This window comes from Phallusia mammillata, chromosome 1, assembly GCF_965637545.1.
Source record: "Phallusia mammillata chromosome 1, kaPhaMamm4.hap1.1, whole genome shotgun sequence".
Taxonomy (NCBI): Eukaryota; Metazoa; Chordata; class Ascidiacea; order Phlebobranchia; family Ascidiidae; genus Phallusia; species Phallusia mammillata.
The window spans coordinates 16384571-16411123 of NC_137252.1; the positions used below are offsets into that span (position 1 = coordinate 16384571).

Here is a 26553-nt window from a genome sequence, read left to right on the forward strand (position 1 = left end):
ACGCCAAGATCTTTTCTACTCTTGAACTTGCCAGGTAAGAACAAAGATTCCCATCTTCTATGGTACGGCGTCGAATTGTTGTCTTTGTTTTTCAACTTCGAAGAACTATCGTTTGCTCGGTAATTAAAAACTTCCTTAAATTTTGTAACATCTATACCGCTTCCGCCATACAAAACAAATCCCTGAATCCAACCTGGTGCAGAATTTCCTTGTTGCAAAATTAGGCGGTTTTCATAACGTGGTACAACTCACCTGATTCATCATTGCAATTTGTTTTTGATGTTATCCACCATCTTTTATTTTTTAAGTGGGCTTGTGTTTTGCAAAATCTTACCTGGTTCAATCCCGTGCCACTTCTGTAACAATGGTAACATGATATGATATATGTCGTAATTTAACAGCTATTTGCGTACGTTTTATACAAATGAATAACTTTTGTAAATTCCTGGGGTTGCGTGGTAAAATATCCCAGTTTTGCTCCACCAATGTTTGATACCCATACTTTCTGTACATCTACAAATAAACAAAAGCAATTTACTCCTTCCTTGTTAAGGGCGACAAAACGACCTGATTCAATTATTCAAGCGTTTACACTAACCTCCCAAATACATTTTATTCGCAGTGCTAATGAGTTTTTCATGAACGGCCGGATTGGAAATGTTGGCAATTTGGCCACCTTTTCCAGCACATCTTAATTTTACTGTGTTTCCATCGACAACTTCACTCGACAACTGAAATACTTGATTTCCTACATTAAAGATGGAATTGCAAGTTTCTGGTGAAACAAGCAATTGATTAAGTGTGAACCCTGCAAAACCCTGTTCGTTTTTATCCTTACCTTGAGTATTAGCTCCGTAAAATAATAACATTAACAACAATAGCACAAATATTTCCATCACACCTCCAACTTACTGTAAAGAAACTCTAAGTCTCAAAACTGTATGTTCATAACAAGGAAATACTACAAAGGCGTCGGGCATGCTAGCAGTGTTTCGGTCGTCTTGCGTCATTGGACGACGCAACAATATTGTGTGGTGCGTCATGCACATTCAAAGACATGGCACAAACGGGTATGGTGACTTTTATTCATTGAGGTTGAGACATAAATAACTGTGATTCAGTGGAGTTGCTCAGTCACGTACTAGAATTTTTCAACCTCACTCATAGTGCCCACCTTTATTTATTGTAAAACAACATTAGAACTTGGCGGTGACAAGTTGCAATAACATTAGTTTTTAGTAGTGATGCACCGAAGTTTCGGTTGGCCGAAACATTTCGGCCGAATCCGCTGTTTTCCAATGTTTCGGTTTCGGCCCGAACTTTTTTGAAAATTCGGCCGAAACCGAACTTTTTTGTTGCATGGAATTAAGGCCTTAAATTTCATTTACGCCCATACGAAACATCAATAATTAACTATTTGTTGTATCTATGAAATACCAGCCACGTTGTCTGCAAAATATTAGATGTTTAGCAAAGTTTACCCAGTGTGAAAGTGATTTTAGTCTGTCAAAATTGAGTTCACTCGCATCAACAACACAAGGTTCAGTTGAAACCATCCAAAAAACGGGGATTTTAGGTTCGGCCTGATTCGGCCGAAATTATTCGGCCTCATGGCCGAATATTCGGTTTCGGCCCGAACCTTTTTAGGCGGGTTCGGTGCATCACTAGTTTTTACAGTTAAAATTTATTGGAGTGATCAAAACATTGTTGTTTGTTTGGATGCAAATCAAAAAGAAAAACTATCTGTCGTCGTTTGCAACAAAATAACTCATTTTTGTAATGTTTTTGACATCAATGATTACAAGCAGACTACTTCTTTTGTTGTTGTTTTGTTCGCATGTTTGTGGCCGCCACTGGAATTAGTTGTTTACAGATATGTAGAAAACTCGTTCAAACAAAACAAAATTATAAACACCATCAGATATATGCTTGGACACATCAATACATTACAGCATCAAAATTATTTGATTTTAAGAGCCACAGCATTTCTGCAACGTTAACAGCTACATAACATCGTAGCGACAAAGGGGAACGCCCCCGACAAATGTATCAAAGTTCCACATTCCAGTGAGAGTGATTGGGACATTCGGTTTTGTGGCAACCGTCCATCCAACATTTTCCCCACGAGACCCAGGAAATCCATTGGCCCACTCTTCGTACACTGGTCCGCCGTTAAGACTTTGTAATTGCCCATTCTACACAAGAACTCATATTATTTGCCGGTTGGAAGCTTGTTGTTATTCAAAATTGAAGAGAAGGTTATGTAAATAGCTTCACCTGATAAGTTGACCCGAGCCAGACTTCAACGACATTGTTGGAGAGTTTGTCAAGATAGACATTCCATGTTTTTTGAATGTATGTGTACAGTACTTCATACATTTCTTGGTTTTCGATGTCAACCAGCGTTCCGCCCTGGTAACTGCAGAGATCAGCTGCTGCTTGCTTGCTTCCACCCGCATTATAGGAAGCAACAATTAGCGGCAGGTGGTAGCAATAACCATTGTAGACGATTCCAGAACAATTGAGCTTGGCTTAAAGTAGGGTGAAGTTTAGTGTGTGTAATATAATTAAAAACATGATGGCCCAGCTTTAAGGTCGGCTTTGAACTTTAGACTAATTGAGATGTTTTTGATCTATCGGCACCGGCTCCTTTTTTTTTGGGGGGGGGGGGGCTGGTTGAGAACCACTGTTATAGAGATTGGTCGCTATAATAAGACAACTACCTTGAACGATCGATTCAATTCGACGATCTATTTCACTCCAGTCAGGTCGATTAGCTTGTCCTGGAGGTCCAACCGGTCCCTGTTTTCCAGGTGGGCCTTGGGGCCTCACTGGACTACCGCCCGCGTTTCCACTTTGTCGGTTAAAAATGCTTTGCACTGATCGGCAGAACATGTAATTTCCATCATTCTGTCCTTTGACTACTACCAGACTGGTTGAAATTAACAGGCAATACGATAGTAGCATTTTAAAATGTAATCCCATGGTTACCTTTAAAATATAAATTTTTTTAGGAACAAATCAGGACTAAAATGAAATGTCAAGTTTTACGAGCTCTTCTGGCAAATGTAATTTTTGTTCTGACGTTTCGACATCCTATACAGGTCGTCTTCATCAGGGTCACGTCGAAACGTCGGAATAAAATTACATTTGCCAGAAGAGCTCTACAAACTTGATATTATGCCTGGCAGCAATAGCTTATGTAAAATGAAATGTGTTTGAACTGCACCCCCGCGAAACGCACAGTTACAAGCTCGAGTTCAGACGATTTACGCTACATGTTTAATGATTTCTAATCAGTGTTTAACACAGTCCAATGGAAGATGTCCTGATTCAAAAACATGTTTTTGAGATTACTTTGCGCTTAAATAAATATTGTCCTCGATCAACTAACACAGATAAGAGAGGGTTCGTGAACACATCACGTAGTACATAACAAATAAACAGATGCGCTGGATTGACTAAACGTTTTACTACTTGACTAGTTGACTTGCCTGACGACGGCGACAGTGTTTCACATAATAATTTTACAACTGACCAGGCTGACTTTCCAAAAAGTGTTTGAAAGAGCCTGAATTTTATTGTAAGTTGCAAGAGGCTTGAAATTTGTCGGAAAACCTGCCTTTTTCAATTGTTGGTAGGTAAAAGCTCTTTCGTACAGAATTCCATAGGTTCCGTTTAACAATAAATAATCGATTATTATAATCAGTTTAATTTTCACCAAACAGAATACAAAAATCGCAAAACTACTGCATTAGTCTCGTTCACATTTTGACCTACATGTCAAACAAATCTAAAACTAATGCATAGGTCAAATTCGTAGTGGAGGAACGCCAGTTTGACAATTGATCATACAAGATGAACATAAATTCCTTTCTGGGATCACCCTTGAAGCTCCCATGGAATTCGGTGATCATGGCACACTTATTTAGACTTTGTATACACCTGCAACATCTAACCCATAGTTTATCCTTGACGTTAACAAATTCAAATGTGTCTCTAATCCGGTACAATATGGAATTTCATCTCATAAAAATCCCTCAAAGGCACACTAGAAACATTAACTGCTGGAAAACAAAAAGCGGAAAACATGACGCCACCGTAACTCAGTTGAAGCAAAATTTCCCACTCCTGTAGCTCTTAACCTTACCCTTACGAACCCCGATCAAACAGGGGGTACGAGAAAATTTTCGCGCCAGGCCATTCGGCCAAGTTCCTGCCCCCACCTTATATAATCCTATCGATAATTTTAAGAACTGTGCCTGTTTAACGCCACCTAACGGTTTTGTTTTTTGAAATGTTGTTCGTTGTAGTTCTACCTATGGTGACAGTAGTTCTACCAATAAACAACTATTCTGTCTGCTACAACATCGGTTTAAGATCAACCATATAATGACAACATTAAACGTAAAACGTCGAACTTTTATGCTGCTGTTTAGTCCACTTTGCTAAAAAATGTTTTATAGGACTTAACGTCGATAATAGTTCGCTTGAAATATTTGATGACATATTGTTTATTGTTCATATGTGCAAGCTAGAATCCAAGCTTTCTGATCATTATTGAAAAGTGTTAAAGTCATTTAAGCAATACTGTTGTGCGTTAATGAAAGATGTTTCTTTCCCTTTTTCAGCCTAAAACATCTTTGTTTTGTGTGGTCATTACTGACAACTCTAGCTTGTCAGAACCATTGCTGTTTGTTGTTAGTGGAAAACACGCATCGCTGTAATTTATTGTGAAAATTACATAGTAGTAACTTCATCGTGCCGAAGACATCCAGCAAGTTCATCGTGGTAAATTCATCGCACGGCAATTTAATCGTGGTATGTTACATTGCAGTAGTTTTATCGTGATAGTTTCATGAAAGCAATTTTATCGTTGTAGTTTTTCATAAGTTAATTTCACAACAGTATTTTCATCGTGATAATTACATCGTTGTAATTTCGTTTTGGCAAGTTCATCGCATAGTAATTACATCGTAGCAATTGCTTCGTTATAATTTTTTCTCGTGGCAGATTGTTGCAATTCTATCGTGGTAATTTCATGACATTGCAGTAGGCTATAATAGCACAATTTTTTAACACAATTATTTGTGTACATTTTCGAAAGAGTTACTTGCTCCACCTATTTGTCGAACTTTGTTGGATGTAAGTTCCCGTGTTAATATGTTTTCGGTGATTTGGCCGTTTCTGGCCCCCGATTTACTCCATAAATCTTAGCAAGTAGAACCATTTCATTCTTCCCTCCTCTGATCAGTCACATTACTTTTCTCCAATTTTGTGTAAGGTCCTGAATGTCAAACACATATAACAATCTTGGCGGTACAAAATTGGTAAATAAAATCGGTTACCATTGCTGATCAATTACAATTGTGGTTTAGTAAAAAGACAATTAACGTTGAGCAGTTGTTTTAGAAACAAAATTGTGTGAACGCCAAAGTAAGACAATATTGGTCTTTATAGAAGTCGGCTCTCAAACTGGGGTCCGCGGTCCCGTAGGGGTCCGCCACACGACTTCAGAGGGACCACGAGAAGCCTAACGTATTTCTGCAATCATATGTAATATCAGCTCTTACGACTGCATACGCAAAAATTACATATATAAACGAGTATTCTTTGACAAAAAGTGGTACATTGCTTCATTTCCACTAACAAACACAGGCGATTGTTCGCGCACCATATTTATATTGTTTCATTCTTTTTTGTGACGTAATGAATTGCCCTTGAAAAAATCCCACGCAAAGTGATGTGACAGCACTAAACTAAATTCTTTCGAAAGAAATAAACTAACTTTTAGTTTTTGACTCAACAGTTTTGTTTTGCCAAGATATATTCAGTTGTATAAATATATTTAGCTTGGACCGCGAGTGCTCGAAAAAATGGGCAAGGGACAAAAAATTAAAGTTTGAGAACCGCTCAGTACAGTTAATTGAGTGGCCATTTTTCTAACTAAGGCAATGATGGAGTAAACATGAATTTGTTCGATTTGAGACAACCTCACATGGAAATAGATCTATTGGACAAACATTTTGTAAAACTTTCACATACTAATCAAAAAAATCTAAATCAATTCTAAAAAGTGTACGCATTTTAAATGGTCACATAGTTAAACGTGTCCAAGATACTTATTTATTGTTCAGTACACGATTTAGCCTATATGAACACATTTAAATACAACCATGTATGCAAATAACTTCTACCAGTTCCAAACATTTTTTAAAGCGTAGATACGTTGAAGAAGCACCATGCCCAGACGTAGTAGCTGCCTAGATGGTGTAATCACACGATTGCGTTGTTTTTAGCAAACCAACTAAGTCTCCCGAATTTCACGCTTTGTACTTCACCGGATATGCCCCTTTGTTAGCAATTAAACAGCTTCTGTAGACTAAGACGTGAGATAAGATTAGTTGGTCTTTCAACGCCAACGGAGCGATAATTGGTTTTCGAATTGTGCCATTGTTCGCGTAGCAGTGAGAAAAAGGTTCTAGTGCAGGGGTGTCCAACTCGAACACACCGCCGTGCCAATTTTGGTTTTAAAAAATACTCGCGTGCCAACGTTTGGTACTTTTTCCAAATCATGTCTTAAACGTCTTAACGGTACGGGCACAATCCGAATATTTGGCCAACATGTAGAACCCTAATAAATAATTAGTAAAAAAATAGGTCGTGAAATGCGAGTAAACTTGTTTATGATACTCCAGAAACGTATTATTCAGTTTATGCGACATAAGATACAAATAGTTTGTGACGGGCCTTCAGTTTTGTCAAAAAACGAACAATTTAATTAGCGGATCGTGTAACTTTACTACCGATAACCTTTACTGAAGTTAGAATAAAGGCCAAGAATAATCAATAGAAACAAATTTTAATGCGTGACAAATTCTAATGTTTACCATCTAAATGTGCAAAAGCTTGTGCGCCATTTTCAAATGCTCTGCGTGCCACTTTTGGCACGCGTGCCACGTGCTGGACACCCCTGTTCTAGTGAGTCCTTCACACGCTTCGGTGATCACGTTGCAGCGAATTAAAAGCGTGAATGGCTTGAGGGCGGATGTCGCGAAAAGGGCGATATACTAACTACACTTCGACGCCGCAGGAGAAACGGCGAGGTTCCAGCATTGCAGTTGTTTCCAACCAACCACTGTATTGGGCTAACGTTACAGTCTAAAAGATTGCTTAACTTTAGATTTTAGCGTTTGCTGTTGTGATTGATGACTGAATGACACATCCATAAGTCAGTGCTAAAGTTCAAAGCTGATTAGATAGAACATAACGACCCACTTGGCTTGTATAGCCATCACTGATAGTGGACTCGTTGCATTTGAACTAAAACTCAATCGGTTGCTTTATGTTAAAATAAAAATGTGTGTATAATTATATTTATTACGGGCTATATGTTTGATATAAGCGGGTCGTAAACGTACACATTTAAGTTTAAAGAGCTCTTCTGGCAAATGTGATTTTATTCCGACGTTTCGACGTCCTATACAGGTCGTCTTCATCAGGGTAAATAACACTGAATGCGACTAGTACAGTGCGCGATAAACAAAGGAAAAAAAGAATGGAACGCAAGCTTTTAACATTCAGGGGAAGCTTTTACCAGCAGGTTCAAGGCACAGCGATGGGTTCCCCGGTCTCCGTGGTTGTCGCAAACATGACAATGGAAGCGCTTGAGGAAAAAGCCTTATCAACATTTGCTAACCCACCAAGATTCTGGCGGCGATATGTTGACGACATTTTTTGTGTCATTGCTAAGAACAAGGTTGAGGCATTTCTACGGCATCTCAACGAGGCGCAACCAGGCATTCAGTTTACCATGGAACTCCAATCGGTAAACTGTCTTCCATTTTTAGACGTTCAAGTCACAAGAACCGATGACGGTGTCTTGTACTCGAGAGTGTACCACAAGCCAACGAGTACCGGCAGGTATCTCAATTTTCGATCTCATCACCCCACATACCAGAAAAGAGGGTGGTTTGTTCCCTAAAAGATCAGGCACGACGCTTGTGCACTCATAGCGACGACTGCGAGGCGGAACTGGCTAAGGTTCGCAAAGCCTTGAAATATAACGGCTACCCCAACTGGATTCTCCGTGATGGACGGGCAACGTGTCCCAAACAGGTGACCCATCCAAAAACAGAGGGTTTTTGTGACACTTCCGTACATACCGAAATTGACGGATATTCTACGGCGTATGTTGCATGACTTCGGCGTAGCGGTTGGCGTTCAACCTGCTAATACTCTCCGCAAGCTACTGAGTCACCCGAAAGATCCAATCGACACCCTTGGACAACGTGGTGTTGTATATTCTATTCCCTGCGCCGAGTGTCCGTTAATATATATCGGGGAGACTGGAAGGTCACACAACACCCGCCGAAAAGAAGAAGTCGGCCCTGTCCAATCACGCGGTATCACAATGCCATCGCATTGATTTCAATGCGGCGTCTGTTGTGGGCCGGGAGCCTGACTACAGGAAAAGACTATTTCTTGAGTCATGGAATATTCACCAACGGGGCAACACAATAATGAACATCAAAACAGACGTGATGCTTCCAGCGTGCTACAGGCACCTGCTTAAAGATTAGAGGGCCAATCATTTGTTATCGCGCGGTGTTTTTTTTGTTGCGTTGTGACGTGCTTGCGTTCCATTCTTTTTTTCTTTGTTTATCGTGCACTGTACTAGTCGCATTCAGTGTTATTTACCCTGATGAAGACGACCTGTATAGGACGTCGAAACGTCGGAATAAAATCATATTTGCCAGAAGAGCTCTTTAAACTTGATACTATGCCTGGCAGCAATAGCTTATATGTACACATTTAAGACAGATTAAAAAGGCAGAACTTGTAAAATCATTAGAAGCTTTAAATGTAGCATAACTGACATACCGGATCCTTAGATTTTTTCTGCCAGCAAGACCGTAGATATTTTTTTCGCCTATTAATCATTGATTTCCAACAGATAAATAAACAGGTAGTGGCGAAAACAACTTTTACACTGGTAAGTCGCATTTCATCATTTGTGGTGCAGCAGTTCGTGGTGGCCAGAAATCAAGTTTAGCAAAACTTTTTTTGTATTACATTGACCTGAACACGTTTCAAAAAGCCCAGACATTTATAAATTCTCTTAGTGGCATGGTGCTGTTTTCATGTATACAGTTCGCTTGATGTCGACACTCTCATACCCATCATCTCCTGCATATATTAGTTGTGTAGAAACATTTATAAAAGCGTTTCCAAAAGCATAAATTTTGAAAACAAAAAACGTTATATCGTACAAAGTTGATCAACAAGTGACGTGATAAACAATGTAAAAACTTGACCTTACTAAAAAGCATTACTACTTATTCCAGCATACCTTCGGTTTTGTTGGTTACTGCCTCGGAACTGTTTTTCTTTTCGTTTCTGAAAAAACGTTTATTCGTAAGATTGGATACGCAGGAGATTTTTTTACGTGCAAGTTCAAATGCAAAGGTCGCCAGGCCTATTAAAGGCGTAATACCGAATCAAGCCGGTCTTCCAGGCATTGCCATATGGCAAGGAACAGACTAGAAAAATACAGCCTGCGGTGGGATCCGAACCCACGACAGGAGTCGTTCCAGAAGTTGCGTTGTACCAACTGAGCAATACAGGCACCGTTGTCTTCTTGTATGCTGTCAGCTACGTGTCAGCTTCGTAGTAGCAAAGGTAATTAAAGTTTATAATAAAACCTGCAACAGATTACCTTTTCCAAAAATAATTACGCAGACGAGCACAATAATGAAAGCGATGGCACCTCCAGCAACACCTGCAATTATTCCGATAAAAGCTTGTGGTGTCAAATCTGTAATGACAGAATAAATTGTGAGCATTTTAAAGAAGCAATAAACTTATTTCTATCACGTAGTTACTAGTTTCGTTTCCGTTTAAAGTTGTAGTTGTTGGGTGTTGTACAACGCAAGAACCAATGTCAACAGGTCCGATAACACGTTCGCAATAAAACATGTACAACTAAAAACAAAATGCATGGTTTCAGTTACAAGACCCGGGGGTTATTAAAAAGTTTTATTGTTTCTACCTCAAAATTGTAAGTATAGGAGGCAATTTCAGCTAGATTAAGTACTGTAAATCCACTTGAAATGTTTTTGGTTGCTACAGTAATATTTTCAACCACGCGTTTCAATCTTACCTAGAAAACACGTGATTCAACGGACAAAAATTATCTCAAAAAGACAGAATATTCCAAAAATCGTACATGCATCAGTAGCAACATTGGGTGTGTTTAGATTTTTAACAATTTTAGTTTTATTGCGATAGTTTTGTCGGTAAATCTAAACATATTTAGTGTTATGTTTTCACATATGTTTTCATTCATTCGACAGGAACCTCGCACCAAATTCTAAAAAAACCTTTTAAGTAGAAATGTTTTCCTGTGCTCAATGAACATTGGGTTTTAAACAATAAATTTGTCAGTTCTTACACTTTCTTTCAGCCCATCGCATCACACATTATAAACTCACATTCAGTTTTTTTCTTCTATATAATAGTTCAACTTTAATTAAAAGGTTTTATTGGTTTACTTCTAAAACTTACCTGGTAGCCCCTAACTCCTTCACGGTCATTTGATGATGGAATGTAAATGATACATGGTGTTTGTTTAGCTACTTTGGAACCGACAACAGAGGCAGACGAAAAGGTTTTCACTGTTGTTTGAGCAACAACTAAACGGCAATCAGCAAATCGCGTCGTGAGCTAACAAACGGACTACAGTTAAACGGAGTATTTTTGTTGTCTTTTGTCATAAAAACATAAGGTTAGGCTACAAACATAAGCTGAAATATTAACATTATTTGGACAAATATTGTACTTTTTGAATATACCTGTATTTGGTATGTTGTATCGTATTGTAAACCCTGTAAGGAAGCTGAACCTATTCCAAATGTTGAATTTATTTCTGCCGTTTGATAACCATCTGTAACAGCTGCCACCTACGTAAATCAATAAATTTGTTAGTGAAAATGCAAGCAACGTTTTTGAAACAAAAATTTGACATGCACGAAAATAAGACCTCCACTGGTGTATTGCTCTGTTGTATTAACGGAACATACTTGGTTGACCAATTTACTCGAATGGTGTCAGGGTTACAAGTGGAAGGCTGGTCATCAATCGAAACTGAAAAGAATTGTTTCAAGTCAACCACCAACGCCATAACAAGAACATACGTTTTTTCACATAATGACATTTCAACATTATTCTGGTATAGCACTTTGACATAACTTACATTGATACTGACAGGCGTAATACCCGTATACACCAGTACACTGTTTTGCGGTGTCCATCCATGTATGCTCATACTGCATTGCGTTCTGGATGCAATTCGCAGAACCAAGTTGGGTTGCTGCATTGGTTTCTACAAACACTCTAAAAACTAAAATAAAATCACGTGTTATATTATTTTAAACAGTTCTGTTAAACTAAAACATCCGTTGATTAAGACCTTGTGAATTTAGTTTTACCTTACCAGGTAAGAACAAAGATTCCCATCTTCTATGGTACGGCATAAAATTGTTGTCTGTGCTTTCCAACATCGAAGAATAATCGTTTGCTCGGTAATTAAAAACTTCCATAAATTTTTTAACATCTCTCCCATTTCCGCCATATAAAAGAAATGCTTGCATCCAGCCTGGCGCAGAATTTCTTTGTTACAATGATTGGTAAAGTTGCAAAATAGACTCACCTTTTAAAAAAAATAGACTCACCTTTTTCATCATTGCATGTTGTTTTTGATGTTATCCACCACCTTTTATTTTGTACATCGTCTTTAGTTTTGAAAATCTTACCGGTTTTAATCCATCATTATTTCTGTAAGAATGGTAGCATGTTATGATGTCTGTGGTAATTTTACAATTAATTGCTTACGTTTTATACAAATGAATAACTTTTGTGTAATTCTGGGGTTGCGTGGTAAAATATCCCAGTTTTGCTCCACCAATGTTTGATATCCATACTTTCTGTGCATCTACAAATAAACAAAATCAATCTACTTATTTCTTGCGAAAAAAACCTGATTTCAATTATTTCAGCGTTTACACCAACCTCCTAAATAAACTTCAGTCGAAGTGCTAACAAGTTTGTCACGAACGATTGGATTGGAAATGTTGGCGATTCGACCTCCATTTCCAGCACATATTAATTTTGCTGTGTTAGCATCAAAAACTTCACTTGACAAACGAAACACTTCATTTTCTACACCGAACACTGACTTACAAGTTTCTGGTGAAACAAATAATTAGTTTACTTATTTGCTTAAATAAAACTTAATTTAAATTTTAGAAGTTATACCTTGAGCATTAGCCCCATAAATTAAAATTAACAAAAGCAGAGAGATTTGCATTGCACCTGTTTCGTTTTGTTCGAAATCTATCGCCTTAGACTCTTACCTATACACATAACAAGGAAATGTGGTTGTAAAGAGTTTTCGGCTAGACCGTAAAGCCTTAATAACTTTGATTGTTTAGTGCTGCTGCATGCGTCACATTTTGCAACTTTCTCTGTACATGCTATTTCGAAGGCATTAGTTGCCTCGCGTCATCGAACAACAAATCATTATTTTTTGTGCGTCACTTTCATAGACGCGAACGAAAGGGGAATGGACAAAGTTCGCACCTTTTTCATTGCCCTTTTACTCTTTAAGAAACCTTTTCATCTTAAACCTATAACATTACATTTGTAACCGGGAAGAACGGGCATAACGAATACTCAGGACTGAGACGTCAAACGTTGGTCCTGGAAAGTTATATCACACGCTTGATGGTAACTTGGAACAAAGACGACCACTCTTAGTGACGAACTGTGTTATATGAAAGCGATAAAAAGCACATGGGCTCATCAAATGGGTTTTGCGAAACTTTTACATTACAACTGTAAAACCTTGTTTCTGTATTGCGGTAACCCCCGATTTGGCCCCACAGGTAAAAAATCTCTTTCTTAAAATAGTGTTTTTCAACTTTTGCGTCACAACCTCCAAGGCAAATTGCATTATCCGCAAGTGTGTTTTTGTTTCAACTACTTTTTATCAGTATTTTTGACTTACAACGGATTTTAAGAGAAAAAATGCCAATTAATGTGCCTTTGCTAGAAAAACCTCTTTTTTACACCCGTGTTTTTTAAATATGTTTAAGTGCAATAAATAAAATTTTGTCAAACGGTAAATGCGTGGGAGGCTTTATGTGTTTGCTTTAACTGACCGAATAGTGTGTTTGAAGGGTGTTTTTGGTTAAAATTATAAAAATATTCACCAAAAGATTTCAGCATTTTTTTTTTCAATTTTCTATGGTAAGTTTTTAAAATGATGTGGTATACAGTCAACATTGTATAGACATAGTTCTCTGTTTAGAATAACTTTACAGTTACAGTTTTATAATTCTATTACTTTAAGAAGTCTTTCTTCTAGTAGTAATTCGCTATATGATAAACGCCAGGAACAAAAAAAAAAACTGTAATAACACCAACAAATGATCAGAATTTCTTACTGCAGAATGGGAATTGGCCAAAAACGAGCTTTGTGATTCAATTAAACCTTCTACAACGTTTCCTACATGCTCTTTCGAAGGCATTAGTTGCCCCGCGTCATCGAACAACAAATCATTATTATATGGTGCGTCACTTTCATAGACGCAAACGAACGATAGAAGTGGCAAAGTTTGTACCTGTCTTCATTGCTCTTACTGTTTTTTTTAAGGAACCTAACTCAGCAGTGAAGAAATTGTCTCTGATGAATAAATGGCTGCGTAACATGAAAGCGATAAAAAACACACCATCGCAAAATAAGTCGGGCTTATAAAGTACATTTTGCGAAACAGTTACATTACAGCTGCAAAAATCTTGTTTTTGTATTGCGGTTGCACCGGTTTTTGTCACACAGGCAAAAATCTCTCTCTTAAAATAATGTTTTTCATCTTTTGCGTCACAACCTCAAAGGCAAATTGCATAATCTGCAAATGTGTTTGTTTTTTGTTTCAAACACTTTTTATCAGTATTTTTGACGGATTTTAGGAGAAAACAAAGTGCCAATTAATGTGCTTTTTGCTGGAAAACCCTTTTTACGCCCGCTTTTTTAAATATGAATTTCTTACTGCAGAAAGGGATATATTTAGTGCAAGCAGTTATGATTCCACATTGGCCAAAATCCAGCTTTATGATTCAACTGCTGCGAATCAAATTAAATACACTTTTTACGACCATAAAGTAATGTGGCTTCTGTTGTGCTGAGTTTTAGTGTTTGTGTTGGAGTTAGTAAGTTGTTGCCATGAAGTGAAAAAGCTCAAGACTTTATTCCAATAGGTTAAGCCAGTGGTTCTCAAACTGTGCGTCGCGACGCCCTGGTGCGTCGTTTCAATTTTCCAAGGGCGTCGCAGAATATTTCCGTTTCGTGGCTGAACTCAGTTAATCTCATAAAAATGAGGTTTCAGTGCGGTTGACGTTCATCTACGTCCAAATACTTTTTGCGTAGAGTGCGGATTGACGTAAATTTACCCCAAAGGTTTTGATCAAAGATGCGGCTGTCCGTTAATGTACGGCGAGACCAAACAGTACAAGCAGCAAGTGCGTGATAGGCGCGTGTCTGGGGCGACACTTGGCGGGCATTAAACTTGATTATGTGAACGGAGTCTCGCTTCTTAACAATGTAACAAAGACGACTTTTGTAGCAAAGGCTTGAGGTAGTTATAACGTATAATTGTTAGCAAAGTTTAAAGTAATTATTGTGCATGAGTTGCAGCAGTAAATTTTTGTGCATCAGTTTATATTGTGCGTAGGTTGAAACATTACTTTCAATGTAATTCGTTATTGATGCTGTTAAAGCCTTGTAGCAGACAAGACAATGCAATTGTGCACAATAATTGAAACAATTAACAAAAGCCCGCACGTGATTGCCGGGTGCACTGAAAGTGTTGAGTGCAGTTTTATAACTCTGTCGAAAAACAGTTTGGCTAAAATTGTTCTCTAAGTGCTGTTTAATAGATTTAAATTAACTGTTTATTGATAAGTTTCCTCATTAACTTTTATTTGATGGTGCGTCGGAAGTCCAGAAAACTTTTCCAGAGGCGTCGCAACAAAAAAAAGTTTGAGAACCACTGGTTTAAGCATTTTCAGATATGCCTTGCTTACGATCGCGTGCCAGCTCAAGCCATGACTAATCAGTTTCCTTCTCTGCCTTACCTGAAGTTTCCAGTCAGTGACGCATAGAGCTATTCAGGGTTATCAGCAGGTCACCCAGTGCAAAGTTTTATTTACAAGTGTTTTTGCACTTTATCAACATCAAGTGGTATTTTTTTAAATCGCTGCAACATGTGTATTCAAACTTTTAGAATAGTGGTTTCCAATCGATTTGTAGTCACCCTTTTTATATCTTCTTAATCTGCGGACCCCCAACGTAATTTATTTTACGTTTCTTGAATTATACGTTATTACGCTTTTGAAGCATTTTAATCCACTCGCACAGTACTTTAATTTCAATTTTTAATTTTCTGTACAGTGACAGTCAACGCAACAAAGCGATTACATACATATCAATGCTATAAATATGCAAATATGATAATTTACTTTACATTTAAACATTAGTTAACAATTAGATAGTGGAAAACGTGATTAAAATGATATACTGCCATTCAATTAGGCAAGTATTAAACAGTAATTTGTGAAAACATGAAAAAAACATGAGATGCCTCAGTTCATCTGTGGTTAATGCGTGAATCACAAAAATGCAAATATTAGTGTGTTAAGTTGAAGAGAAGAGCTGACATGTCTCTACTAATATATCATTTTAAACATAGATAAAAAAATTAAGTGTACCCTAGATATAGTATCTAATCTAAGAGCACAATCGGATAGCATTTTGACAAAAATTCTTGATCTTTTAAAAAAATGATAAATCTTATTCGTATCAGCACTAGGTTCAATATTCGCAAACATTTTTGGTGCAGCAGTTTGTGGTGGCCAAAAATAAAGTTTGGCAATGGTTGGCATTCTTCATAAAGTGAGGTTTTCGTAAGCTGATACTTTTTTCGGATCTTCGTAGTGATGAACAGTGTCTGCAATGTTTTAAAATATACGTATTGCATTCACTGATCCGATTACTTTTAAAAAGTTTAAAGATTTTGTTATTACCTTCGTGGCATGGTGCTGTGTTAATGTACACAGGTTCCCTAATGTCTACAGTCTCATACCCACCATCTCCTGCATATAAAGTTGTGTAAACACAGTTTTAAATGCAATTTTAGAACAAAACACTTTTTAAAAACAGAAAAAGTGGAATTGTGTCAGAAAATGGTGTAAAAAGCGAATACAAAGAATACAAAAAACCTTCACCTAAAAGCATCACTACTTATTCCGTACCTTCTGTATTGTAAGTAGCTGCCTGAGAACTGTTTTTCTTTCTGTTTCTGAAAAAATGTTTATCAATTTATTGTAAGATTGGATATGCAGTACATTGTTTTTCGTGCAAGTATTTATATTTATATTTTAACCTAAATATATTACCTTTTCCAAAAGATGATTACACAGACCAGCACAAGAATAAGAGCGATGGCACCTCCAGCTACACCTGCGATTATTCCGATGGGTGCTTCCCCGTTTTCTTGCGATATTAATTCTGATTATAAATATATTGTGGGCGTTTTCAAGATCCAAAAACCGTAGAAACTATTCAGTTACCACACTTTCTTTTACTTTGATTTGTTGTCGTAGTTTGAACAGTTGTTGGGTGACGTACAACACAAAAACCAATTTCAACAGGACCTATAGTTCGCGTGCAATGTATCACGTACAGCTAAAGCCAAATGCAGATTTAGTTACAAAACCTGTAAATAGGATGTTTATATGTTTACCTGAAATGTGTAGGTGTAGGGTACAAGTCCAGTCAAACTAAGTACTGTGTGTCCACTTGAAACATTTTGTGTTGCTATAGTATCATTTTCACCAATACGATTGAATCTCACCTAGATAATTCGAGATTAGTGTTGTAGGACTGCAGGAGAAAAAAGCTTTTAGCTTGAAAAAAATAACAACTTTGTGTCGACCATTTGTGACCACTTTTTGAAACCCGAAATTTCCTTGCAGAAAAAAATGCTTTCTGCAATCTTTCAAAAACATTTATGTAGTACACATACGGTTGGTTTTACTTAAACAATTATAATAAAATGCATTGCGAATGTATCAAATCTCAAAATATTCTTGAAGGTATACGACGACATACCTGGTAACCGTTGACTCCTTTACGATTATTTAATGATGGAATGTAAAGGGTACATGGTGTTTGTTTTGTTATATTGGCACCGATCACCGATACAGGCGAAGAGGTTTCCACTGTCGTTTGGGCAACAACTGTTTCGCATCCTGCAACTCGCGTCGTGAGCTATCGTAAACAAATAACAAGTAAAAATATATTGTATACAAGTTCTGTTAAAAATTGGTTAAAATATTTACACCACTTTAATTTGAAGATATATAATTTTTTGAAGATATACTGTATACCTCAATTCGGTAAATTGTGTTGTATTGTAATCCTCCGATTGAAGTTGAACCCGTCTCAAATAATGTATTCGTTACAGTCGAGTGATTGGTTGAGACAGCTTTCACCTGTAAGTAAAGCAATTGATAAAAAAGCAGAAAAACTAGTTTCAAAGAATAAAATTTAGGAACTGTGGACAAATAATTTACCTGCACTGGTGTATTGCTTTGTTGTTTTAGCGGAACATAGTTGGTTGTCCAGTTTACTCGAATGGTGTCAGGGTTGCAAGTAGAAGGGCGGGCGTTTACTGTAACTAAAAGCAAGCAAATTTAATAAAAGAACGCTCGAAGTTTGAAAAACTTATATGTTGAGCAACTTATATGAAAGAAACGGCAAGCACTGTCTTCAGCAGCTTTTTTTCGATAACTACTAATTGAGTAAACAATATTAGGAACTGAGGATACGTAAAACAAATTAGCTAACTGTAACTTACAACCATCGATTATATATTATTATACGTCTTGCAAACAAACACCAGACAGAAGATTGTTTCGGGGATTCGCAAGAAAAGGGTTTAAGACCACTGTATCACAGCGTAGGTAAGTATTATCTTTAGTATCATGGTTCATTGTAACTTACATTCTAACTGACACGCATAATACCCATATACACCAGCACACTTCTTTGAGGTGTCTACCCAAGCTTGTCTATATTGCAGTGCGCTTTGCATGCAATCCGCTGAATCAGGCTGTGTTGCTTGATAAGTTTCCACAAAAACTCTAAAAACTGAAGAAAAAAACAATTATTTTATTTTAGATGTTTTAAATTTATTACTAAAGAGTTTCAACAAAACAATTGTGAGTTGTATTCACCATAACGCTAAGATCTTTTCTACTCTTGAACTTACCAGGTAAGAACAAAGATTCCCATCTTCTATAATACGGCATCGAATTGTTGTCTGTGCTTTTCAACATCGAAGAATGATCGTTTGCTCGGTAATTAAAAACTTCCTTAAATTTTGTTACATCATTCCCTGTTCCACCATACAAAGCAAATCCCTGAGACCATCCTGGCGCAGAAAATTTTTGTTGCAAAAATAGGCGGTTTTCAAAACGTGTTATAATTCACCTCCTTCATCATTGCAATTTGTTTTTGATGTTATCCACCACCTTTTATTTTGTATGTGGTCCTGTATTCTGCAAAATTTTACCAGCTTCAATCCCGTACCACTTCTGTAACAATGGTAACTTGTTATGATGTCTGTAGTAATTTTAACTTAATGCTTACGTTTTATACAAATGAATAACTTTTGTAAAGTTCTGGGGTTGCGTGGTAAAATACCCCAGTTTTGCTCCACCAATGTTTGATATCCATACATTCTGTACATCTACAAATAATCATGAAATAATATGATTCTACAAATAATACAAATAAAACAATTTACGCCTTGTTTGTTAAGGGCGACAGAACAACCTGATTTCAACTATTTAAGCGTCTACACCAACCTCCTAAATACATTTTAGTTGCAGTGCTGATGAGGCTTTCACGAACGGTTGGATTGGAAATATTGGCAATTCGACCTCCTTTTCCAGCACATCTTAATTTTGCTGTGTTTCCATCGACAACTTCTGTTGACAATTTGAACACATGATTTCCAACACTGAACCCGGAGTTGCACGTTTCTGGTGAAGCAAATGATTAGTTTACTTATTTTCTTAATAAAACCTAATTTAAGTTTGATATACCTTGAGCATGTGCCCCATAACCTATCATTAACAAAAGCAGAAGGATTTCCATTGTACCAGTTCTGTAAGTAACTTAGCACCTAAGCCTCTTATCCATATTCATAACAAGGAAATGCAGTTCTAAATGATGCTGAAAATTTTGGCAGCCTCACTTATTCTTTAGTGCTACTACATGCGTCACCTTTGGGAAAGTATTGTTTCTCCTTCACGGAAGCATCGGTTTCACGACGTCATTAAATGATGAATCATTAAAATGTGGTGCGCCACTTTCATAAGAGTAGTGGCAACTTTTATCATAACACTTACTGTTTAAGAAACCTTTTATCTGATCCTCATACCGTTACAAGGAAAATAGGCATAAGGAATGCTCAAGATTTCGGCTGGGCTGCGACTTCAAACTTACTTTCGCCCCCTTCTGGAAAGTTTTAGCACATGCTTGATGGCAATTTAGAATAAAACCAACTACTGTTAGTGACTACAATGTGCCTTAACATTTATTCTGGTAAGACAAATAATGTGTTCACTTATTTTCTTTACAAAACCCTCAGTTTTTATCTTGCGAAATAATAATAACAAAGGCAGAATATTTATGATTGCAACTACTTTCTTTTGATTTGCTCTAAGAAACCGTACATCTATTTCTTAAAGCATCAACAACAAGGAAATGCAGTCAAGGGGAATGCCAAACATTTCGTTTGACCATGTTTGGCGACGATGCAGCAATGTTTTGTGGTGCGTCATGTCATTGTCATTCATATCTTGAAGTAGACACAAGCGGAAAATGGTTTTAAGTTGGTACATAAACATCTTACTTATAATCACACATTCCTGGTAAATTTGGAAACTAGACCCAACCGAAATTTAAAATAAAATTGACTACCAAGTTGGTGAAAAGCGTTTGGCTTGACAATAGCCATGACAATAAGTTGGAGTTCAAAAAGTTTATTTAACTTTTGGTAAAACTTGCTTTCAGACTACGCTAGAGGTATAGCAATTGTCAGAATGACACGATTGTTGTTTCTACTATCTTTACGGCAAACTTTTTTTGCTTCTGATACCTTTCAGTAAACATTTTTAAGTCGTCTTCCTTTTTTTGTTTGTTTATACTCTAAGATAGTTTTGAGGGATACATAAAACCTTTAAACGAAGCCAGTATCTTTAAATAAAGTTGACAAGTTTTAATGCGAGTAAAAAAATTGCAACTGCTTGGTGGCGTTTTATAACAAATCATTTTCTGGCATTTCGGTACTCTGCTTAAGCGCAGACCACGAAGTCAATTTTTAAACTTCCAAGACATTGGCTACCACACAATCTTCCACAACAGTTGTTAACCATTTCTTTTCACTGGCAATTTCCAAACATAAATTGTTTGATCTCTTTAGTAGCACAACACCTCCGAATGTGTATAAATTCAATTGTAAGTTATTGGTTGTTATTCGAATTTGATGCTGCCAAGATTTCATGTTAAACGTACTGAATTTTATTCACGTTATTTTACTTATGACAAACAGTTGTTCAATTAATACAGATTCTTTGTTCCAAAAGAGTAAAACAGATATATTTTAAAAGTTGTTGATAACTTATTCTTTATTTTCATAATTTTAGTGCTGCTTATAATTATTAACAAATACAAATTCAAAACATAATTGTTTTGTCGTTTTGGCAATCATAATAATAAAACATGCTGACGTTTCGTTCAATTTCAAATTGAAGGAAAAGTTGTAGTAAAGTTATTTTTATTATTATTAAAGTTGTAGTAAAGTACATTTATGGATAAAATAGCGATGATAAAAAGCGTCACACTTAATAATTTTCATACACAAAAACTTTGTTAGGTTCTTCGTAATGATGGCAGTAATCTGTAAAACAACATGTCGGTAATGGGTTCTGACGCATAAGCGTTATACATGGTTTGGTTTTAATGGCGCAGCGTTTTACTTATGGTAAAGCTACTAACACCATATCCCACGGCAAACCAAAAAAATAAAAAGCTTTGGTAGGTGGCGCAAAGGGTTCAATTATTGATTACCAGCCAAACATGGGTGAAGATTTTAGGTTAGAAACTAAATGTTTAAAGTTAGTTTAATGCTAGTTAAATATTAATATATGTAAACTGATTAACTATATGCGCTAGTATTTTTTGAGTAATATCATTTTAAATGTGTTTTAGTCGTCTTTGCACTACTTACCGAAATTAAGCAAAATATGAGGCTGCCGCGATGTACGGTGATATTACAATTTTGGTACCTTAGCCAAAATTTGATCAGCTAAAAAATGTCACAGAGAGCGGAATAACCAAATTATCAGTAAGAGAGCGGTTGGGAACTTATTTTATAGAAAATTTAAAAGTATGCTTACAAATAGGCGCAAGTGCTCTTTGCATTAAAACATATTGGTATTTAGTAAATTTGCACGATTTGGTGTTGTTGTATTTTCTTTACTAAAGGCACATATGTGACAAAACACCGCACAATTCGTAGGTATATACTTGTACCTTTGTTGTCTGGTGCTGTGTTAATATATTCAGGTTGCCTGATGTCGACAGTCTCATATCCATCATCCCCTACATACGAAAAATATTTTAAAAAGAATTATAGTTAAAAAGTAAAAACTATTAAAAAGTAAAGTCTACAACAATGAAATGCTGATGTTTAAAAAACAAATTGGGCAAAGTAAAAACGTTTTACAAAGGGTTGCTGTATGATAAGTCAAGTAAGTTATATCGTTTTGGTAACGTACTTGTAATTTCTCATTTAGACCGGTAGGCCTATGTTTTGTGTACAAAACAAATCTGTGTTTTTTAATTATTAAAACCAAATACTATTTACCTTGAACGGTTTGCGGTATTATGGTGGGAGTTACTTGATTTCTTTTTCTAAAACAGATGTTTGTAATCGTTGGCAGCTTGAGGCTATATTGTTCAAGTTTGTTACAATTGCATTAAAAAATTGCGGAAATACAGTTAAAAAATGAAAATTTGCTTACCTGGTCAATATACAAACAACAACCAAAAGCAAAACGATCAGGACTAATCCAGCGACAGCACTTACTGCGTAAATGTACGCAGGCGTTTCTACAATAAATGTTTGAGATACTCTCAATGTTTTTGAGTTTCGATCCCGTAAAAAATATTTAGAAAGTTTTACCGGTAACGTTTTTGCTTCCCGAAATGTTGATGCCACAACTTCCTTGCATCAAACGTGCATTACTTTCTTCACCACACATGGTAATTGCGGATATCTATAAAATGTAAAGTACAAATGGGCTATGTTTGTTGAATTAACAAAAATTAAAAACTGTAGTTATTGAGCACTTGCCGCACAAAACGTATTAATAAAATAGAGTCGCCGCTTTTATTATACGAAATATAAAGTGGTAAGATTTTTGCATAGGTGGCAATTCAGGCCTTTGGCGCACGCACGTTCTAGCACCAAAGTGAAATTACGAAGCAACTGTGCCATAGCTGGAAAGACCAGCCAGAGCTTCTGGCAGTCAATGGTCGGTACACATTTTTGCATTGCGCAAAATGGCAATATTATCCTGCACTTCGGTATGTAGGCCCAAATCATATTCGGTGAAAAGTAGACGTGCCTCTTTCTTTCGTAACAGAAGAATGAAAAATATTGGGAAGGGTAAATACACAGGGTGTAACTGCTTTGTAGGAGAGAATTCTACCAACCGCTCGAAATGACCAGGGGTTAAACTGCATTTTAAGATTTACCTCAAATGGTCTGTCAAACTTGTTCCCTTGTATCGTCAATTTAATTAAATGATGTGGAATGTAAGGCATCACCATTGAGTCATTTGTTCCATTCCCTTGTGAAATGCCGTAAATCTAGAAAGTCAAAAGTTAGTTGACAAGATTAGACATAAAATGTCGTGTTATGCCGTTGACTTATTGTACCTAATTTAAATGTTCTAAACATTAGGCTACATGCAGCGGCTGTGTCACATTTCAACAGTTGTCTTTTTTTTGTTTCATGGGAGTCAAACAGTAAAATAATCTATCTTTTTCTGTAGTTAAATTTCAGACAAACTGCATTTACTTCATTCTGAGTTTTATTACCCTGAAATGGGAAACCGAAGCAAGCTGCATCTCGTCGTGATTAAGAATCTCAAGTGAACAATTTCCGATTTTGGATACTTTAGCCAAAACAAATGGAGGCGGCCTTTTTCGCTTGATTGTTTTCCCGGGTATAGTGTTTGATCGTATTTCAGTACAAGCGTCCAAACGCAAAATTGCCTGAAAAATATTTTTTTTGTACTGATGCTAATTTTGTAAACAATTTGTTTTGCAATAGACACGCGCCGCGTAGGCCTACCGTTATATTGTATTGTTTTCCTGGTGACAAACTTGCCAAACCTGCACGAAAATTGTTGTAAGGTTGAGTAAAGGCCCCGTACGAAGTCGTATCTTCCGCAGCTCTGATCTGTGACAGAAAAGTTAAATTTATTTACATTGCAACTCATGTTACACCAAACTTGTCTCGAAAGGTTCAAGCTTATAAACAAATTCGGCAAATTTGGTCTAACAAAAATACCCGGCAGAATGGAACTATGTACGTATTATATGCATGTAAACTCGTTTCTGACATTGTTGATATTGGGTAATGCATAAACTGTAACAATCATAAAAATTGCAGACCCATTGCTCGATTTTCGTAGAGAAGATGATGAACGTTGTATAAAATCGCTTGTGTATAAACCTAGTAGTGGGACGAGATGTAATCGAAAGTTAACTTTACCTCAACCCTGGAGCTCTTGTTTCCTGGAAACATGAAGTGGTTCCATTTGATTAGAACAGTTTCCGGGTTACATTTTGTCGACGTTGCATTAATTGTGACTGGGGACAGATAAGATTTGAAAGTTTTTGTGGTCTTTACAGCATGGTTCACTTTTAAAAAGGCTGGTTCCTTTATGTCAGGGATGGGCAACCTTTGTCACTGTGGGGCCAAATACAATTGCCAAAATTAGATCGCGGGCCCCACCTTTATATAACACAAGGTGATTTTACTTCGTTGCATACTAAAAATGCCTTACTACAAGTAAAATTCGCATTTGATTCTAGCAGCATATTGTCTGGTCGCAGAAAAATAGCACCGGGCGCACTAATCTGCTCAGAAAATATAACAATTGGACTCCTTTGCCAGTACATTTGAAACCAAAAAGTGTCTCTGCGGGCCGCACAACTTTAAACAATTGACCGCAGGTTGCCCACCCCTGCTTTATGTTGTCCGTTAAAAATCCGTCATATTTCGCATGATTGCGCTATACTCTAAATTTACCAAAAACTCTTGAAATATTTTCACTTTAGTTGGTTTGTGACAAGGCAACGTTTAGGGAAGAATGACTTACATTGTACTTGACAAACGTAGTAAGCTAATTTGCCATTGCAAGGGATGCTTTCCATTTTCCAGGTGCTCCCATAGTGAAGCACTGCTTGCTGGCAGCCGTTCTGCTTGGCCGGTATCGCCAAATAAGCACGAGATGTGTTACTCCAGCGCCAATTCTTTGTTTGTACATTGTACCTTGCTCCGAATATGACGTTGACCACTGCGAAATAAAAGTTTTATAAAACATGGGCTCACTGGGCAACCGGACATTTTGTAAAAAAAACTTGAATTTACATATGTGTCATATTTAAAAAAAAGATTTTGCCTAATTGTTATATTAAGTTGGTTAACAATGTTTGGTTCTATTACCTGGAGTTAGAAATGGCAGAACAAGAGCGTCCTTTACAAATGTCTCGTTTACAGCTTTCCTGTAAAGTCGTGTGGAGTAGTCTTTTTGAGGTACGACATAAAGTTTCTCGACGTATTTGTTCTCCTGTGTTGCCCCGTACATACTGAAGTCTTGTTTCCAACCTTGAAGACGGCAATTGGTGTTTTATGAATTTTACTACAATACGTGCTATCAATTTTAGAACACTGCAATACGCACCAAAATCGCAACTTGTGCCGACAAAAATTGCAAATTTTTCATATTTTTCATGACAAAAGGAAATCCGAATGCGACCTTTTGCCCATCTGCGTTCAAAATATGATATCAGATTGCAACAGCAGCCCAAGAGCTAATTAGGGTAATGCAGATTGTTCGAGAAAATGTTCAAATTAGTGTTGGTTAAGTGTTACCGAAAATCTACAACATCACACGGCGGCTCATATTTCGCAAAATTTCGATAGGTGGCGCGAAAGCACAAATACTTATTTAAAACAATATATTTCTAAAACTGCAGACGATTAGAGGTATTATGGTTAAGGAAGGCTATTATCATTAATAAATTCAATGAAACCAACTTTAAAACTTAGTTTCTTCAATTTGTTAAAAACTCAATTTTGTTAAAAACTATCCCTAACCCTACCTCTGTTTGGGTGAAAAATAAATAATTTCGTTCTTACAGAAAGTTTTGTTTTGTATCACTTAAAACCAGCTTTCATAGGGTAAAAATAATAATAAAGGATCAAAACTTATTTTACCAACAACTAAGCAAAAAGGTTTACGTTTTGAAAAGTTTAAAAGAGGCAATATCCGACGAGTTAGTTACTCTGCTCCACTGCGAAACGTGAGACAGACGAGAAAAACGGTAGCTTCCCTTCGAATTGTGATATACGTAAACAGTTTGAATTTCTGCATGAAAATATGTTTTTAGTCATACTTGTCTAAAATGTTAACAATCAGTAATGCACAGAGCCCCTTTAAAACGATAAAGAACATTCGCCTAAAAGAATTAAAACATTTCAGCGAAATTTGTCATAGATCCATTGTGGTTGGTTTCGCCCCGATTCGCAGAATATTTAGGCCAAACATATCATTCTGCAGTTACCACAAAACAAAGCGCGCCACATCTACACTAAAAAGAACTATGGCATGTTTGCGCACCAATTTTAATATAAACGCCACTGTTTTCTAAACGGCAGCGACATTTCATTAATTCTTATTAAAACACTGAAAGAAAGTTTAAAATCGGCCAAGTCTTGCTAATGCTTAAAAAAGTGACATTGTCAAATCCTAGTATAATTTACCTTGGGCGTATTTCAAATTGCTGGCACGCACGACTGCCTGAGTAATTGAACGGTTATCCAAGAATGCTAAACTGCCGTTCATATTGGAGCATTTCTTTTCAGCTGTTAAAGCATCGCTCATGAAATCTGATAGAACAAAAAGCCTGTTCCCGATTGAAGTGATCCCTCGACTACAGCCAGAAGCCATTGTTTGGGCTGCAAAAAAATCAACATTATCATCATCTTTAAATTCCTTCAGTTTTACGCGAAACCAAGTAAAACAATATTTTCTTAACAACGTTTATAATGAGTTTTGGTAGTGTTT

At 36.7% G+C, this 26553-nt stretch overlaps 5 protein-coding genes, 2 long non-coding RNA genes and 1 pseudogene across 8 annotated transcripts; 1 reads left to right on the top strand and 7 right to left on the bottom strand.

Moving 5' to 3' along the window:
• Window positions 1-39: 39 nt before the first annotated feature.
• LOC145209402 (uncharacterized) lies at window positions 40-1880 on the bottom strand. The gene is made up of 3 exons (XM_080079681.1): window positions 599-1880; window positions 414-513; window positions 40-356 (listed from the first exon to the last, which is right to left on the bottom strand). Exons 1-3 carry the CDS (start codon window positions 894-896, stop codon window positions 221-223), a joined length of 534 nt encoding a protein of 177 aa, XP_079935807.1. The 5' UTR covers window positions 897-1880; the 3' UTR covers window positions 40-220.
• Window positions 1881-1946: 66 nt separating this feature from the next.
• Window positions 1947-2988, bottom strand: LOC145209401 (uncharacterized). Its single transcript, XM_080079680.1, has 3 exons — window positions 2724-2988; window positions 2278-2531; window positions 1947-2195 (listed from the first exon to the last, which is right to left on the bottom strand). The coding sequence occupies exons 1-3, from the start codon at window positions 2983-2985 to the stop codon at window positions 2004-2006; spliced, it is 708 nt and encodes a 235-aa protein (XP_079935806.1). The 5' UTR covers window positions 2986-2988; the 3' UTR covers window positions 1947-2003.
• A 4050-nt stretch (window positions 2989-7038) lies between these two features.
• On the top strand, window positions 7039-11737 carry LOC145203035 (uncharacterized; annotated as a pseudogene). The gene is made up of 2 exons (XR_013853342.1): window positions 7039-10249; window positions 10635-11737. The product of XR_013853342.1 is annotated as an uncharacterized LOC145203035 (transcript).
• A 4132-nt stretch (window positions 11738-15869) lies between these two features.
• On the bottom strand, window positions 15870-17124 carry LOC145239569 (uncharacterized). Its single transcript, XM_080102960.1, has 5 exons — window positions 16971-17124; window positions 16513-16624; window positions 16369-16415; window positions 16141-16209; window positions 15870-16064 (listed from the first exon to the last, which is right to left on the bottom strand). The coding sequence occupies exons 1-5, from the start codon at window positions 17122-17124 to the stop codon at window positions 16003-16005; spliced, it is 444 nt and encodes a 147-aa protein (XP_079959086.1). The 3' UTR covers window positions 15870-16002.
• Window positions 17125-17246: 122 nt separating this feature from the next.
• LOC145213676 (uncharacterized) lies at window positions 17247-17771 on the bottom strand. The gene is made up of 3 exons (XR_013856880.1): window positions 17692-17771; window positions 17506-17610; window positions 17247-17386 (listed from the first exon to the last, which is right to left on the bottom strand). It is a non-coding gene; the product is annotated as an uncharacterized LOC145213676 (long non-coding RNA).
• Window positions 17772-21015: 3244 nt separating this feature from the next.
• LOC145215657 (uncharacterized) lies at window positions 21016-22108 on the bottom strand. The gene is made up of 3 exons (XR_013857340.1): window positions 22056-22108; window positions 21722-21790; window positions 21016-21086 (listed from the first exon to the last, which is right to left on the bottom strand). It is a non-coding gene; the product is annotated as an uncharacterized LOC145215657 (long non-coding RNA).
• A 251-nt stretch (window positions 22109-22359) lies between these two features.
• Window positions 22360-24064, bottom strand: LOC145239658 (uncharacterized). Its single transcript, XM_080103071.1, has 5 exons — window positions 23973-24064; window positions 23550-23657; window positions 23294-23470; window positions 22949-23062; window positions 22360-22467 (listed from the first exon to the last, which is right to left on the bottom strand). The coding sequence occupies exons 1-5, from the start codon at window positions 24003-24005 to the stop codon at window positions 22360-22362; spliced, it is 540 nt and encodes a 179-aa protein (XP_079959197.1). The 5' UTR covers window positions 24006-24064.
• A 459-nt stretch (window positions 24065-24523) lies between these two features.
• Window positions 24524-25081, bottom strand: LOC145209501 (uncharacterized). Its single transcript, XM_080079798.1, has 2 exons — window positions 24930-25081; window positions 24524-24780 (listed from the first exon to the last, which is right to left on the bottom strand). Exons 1-2 carry the CDS (start codon window positions 25069-25071, stop codon window positions 24533-24535), a joined length of 390 nt encoding a protein of 129 aa, XP_079935924.1. The 5' UTR covers window positions 25072-25081; the 3' UTR covers window positions 24524-24532.
• Window positions 25082-26553: the final 1472 nt, after the last annotated feature.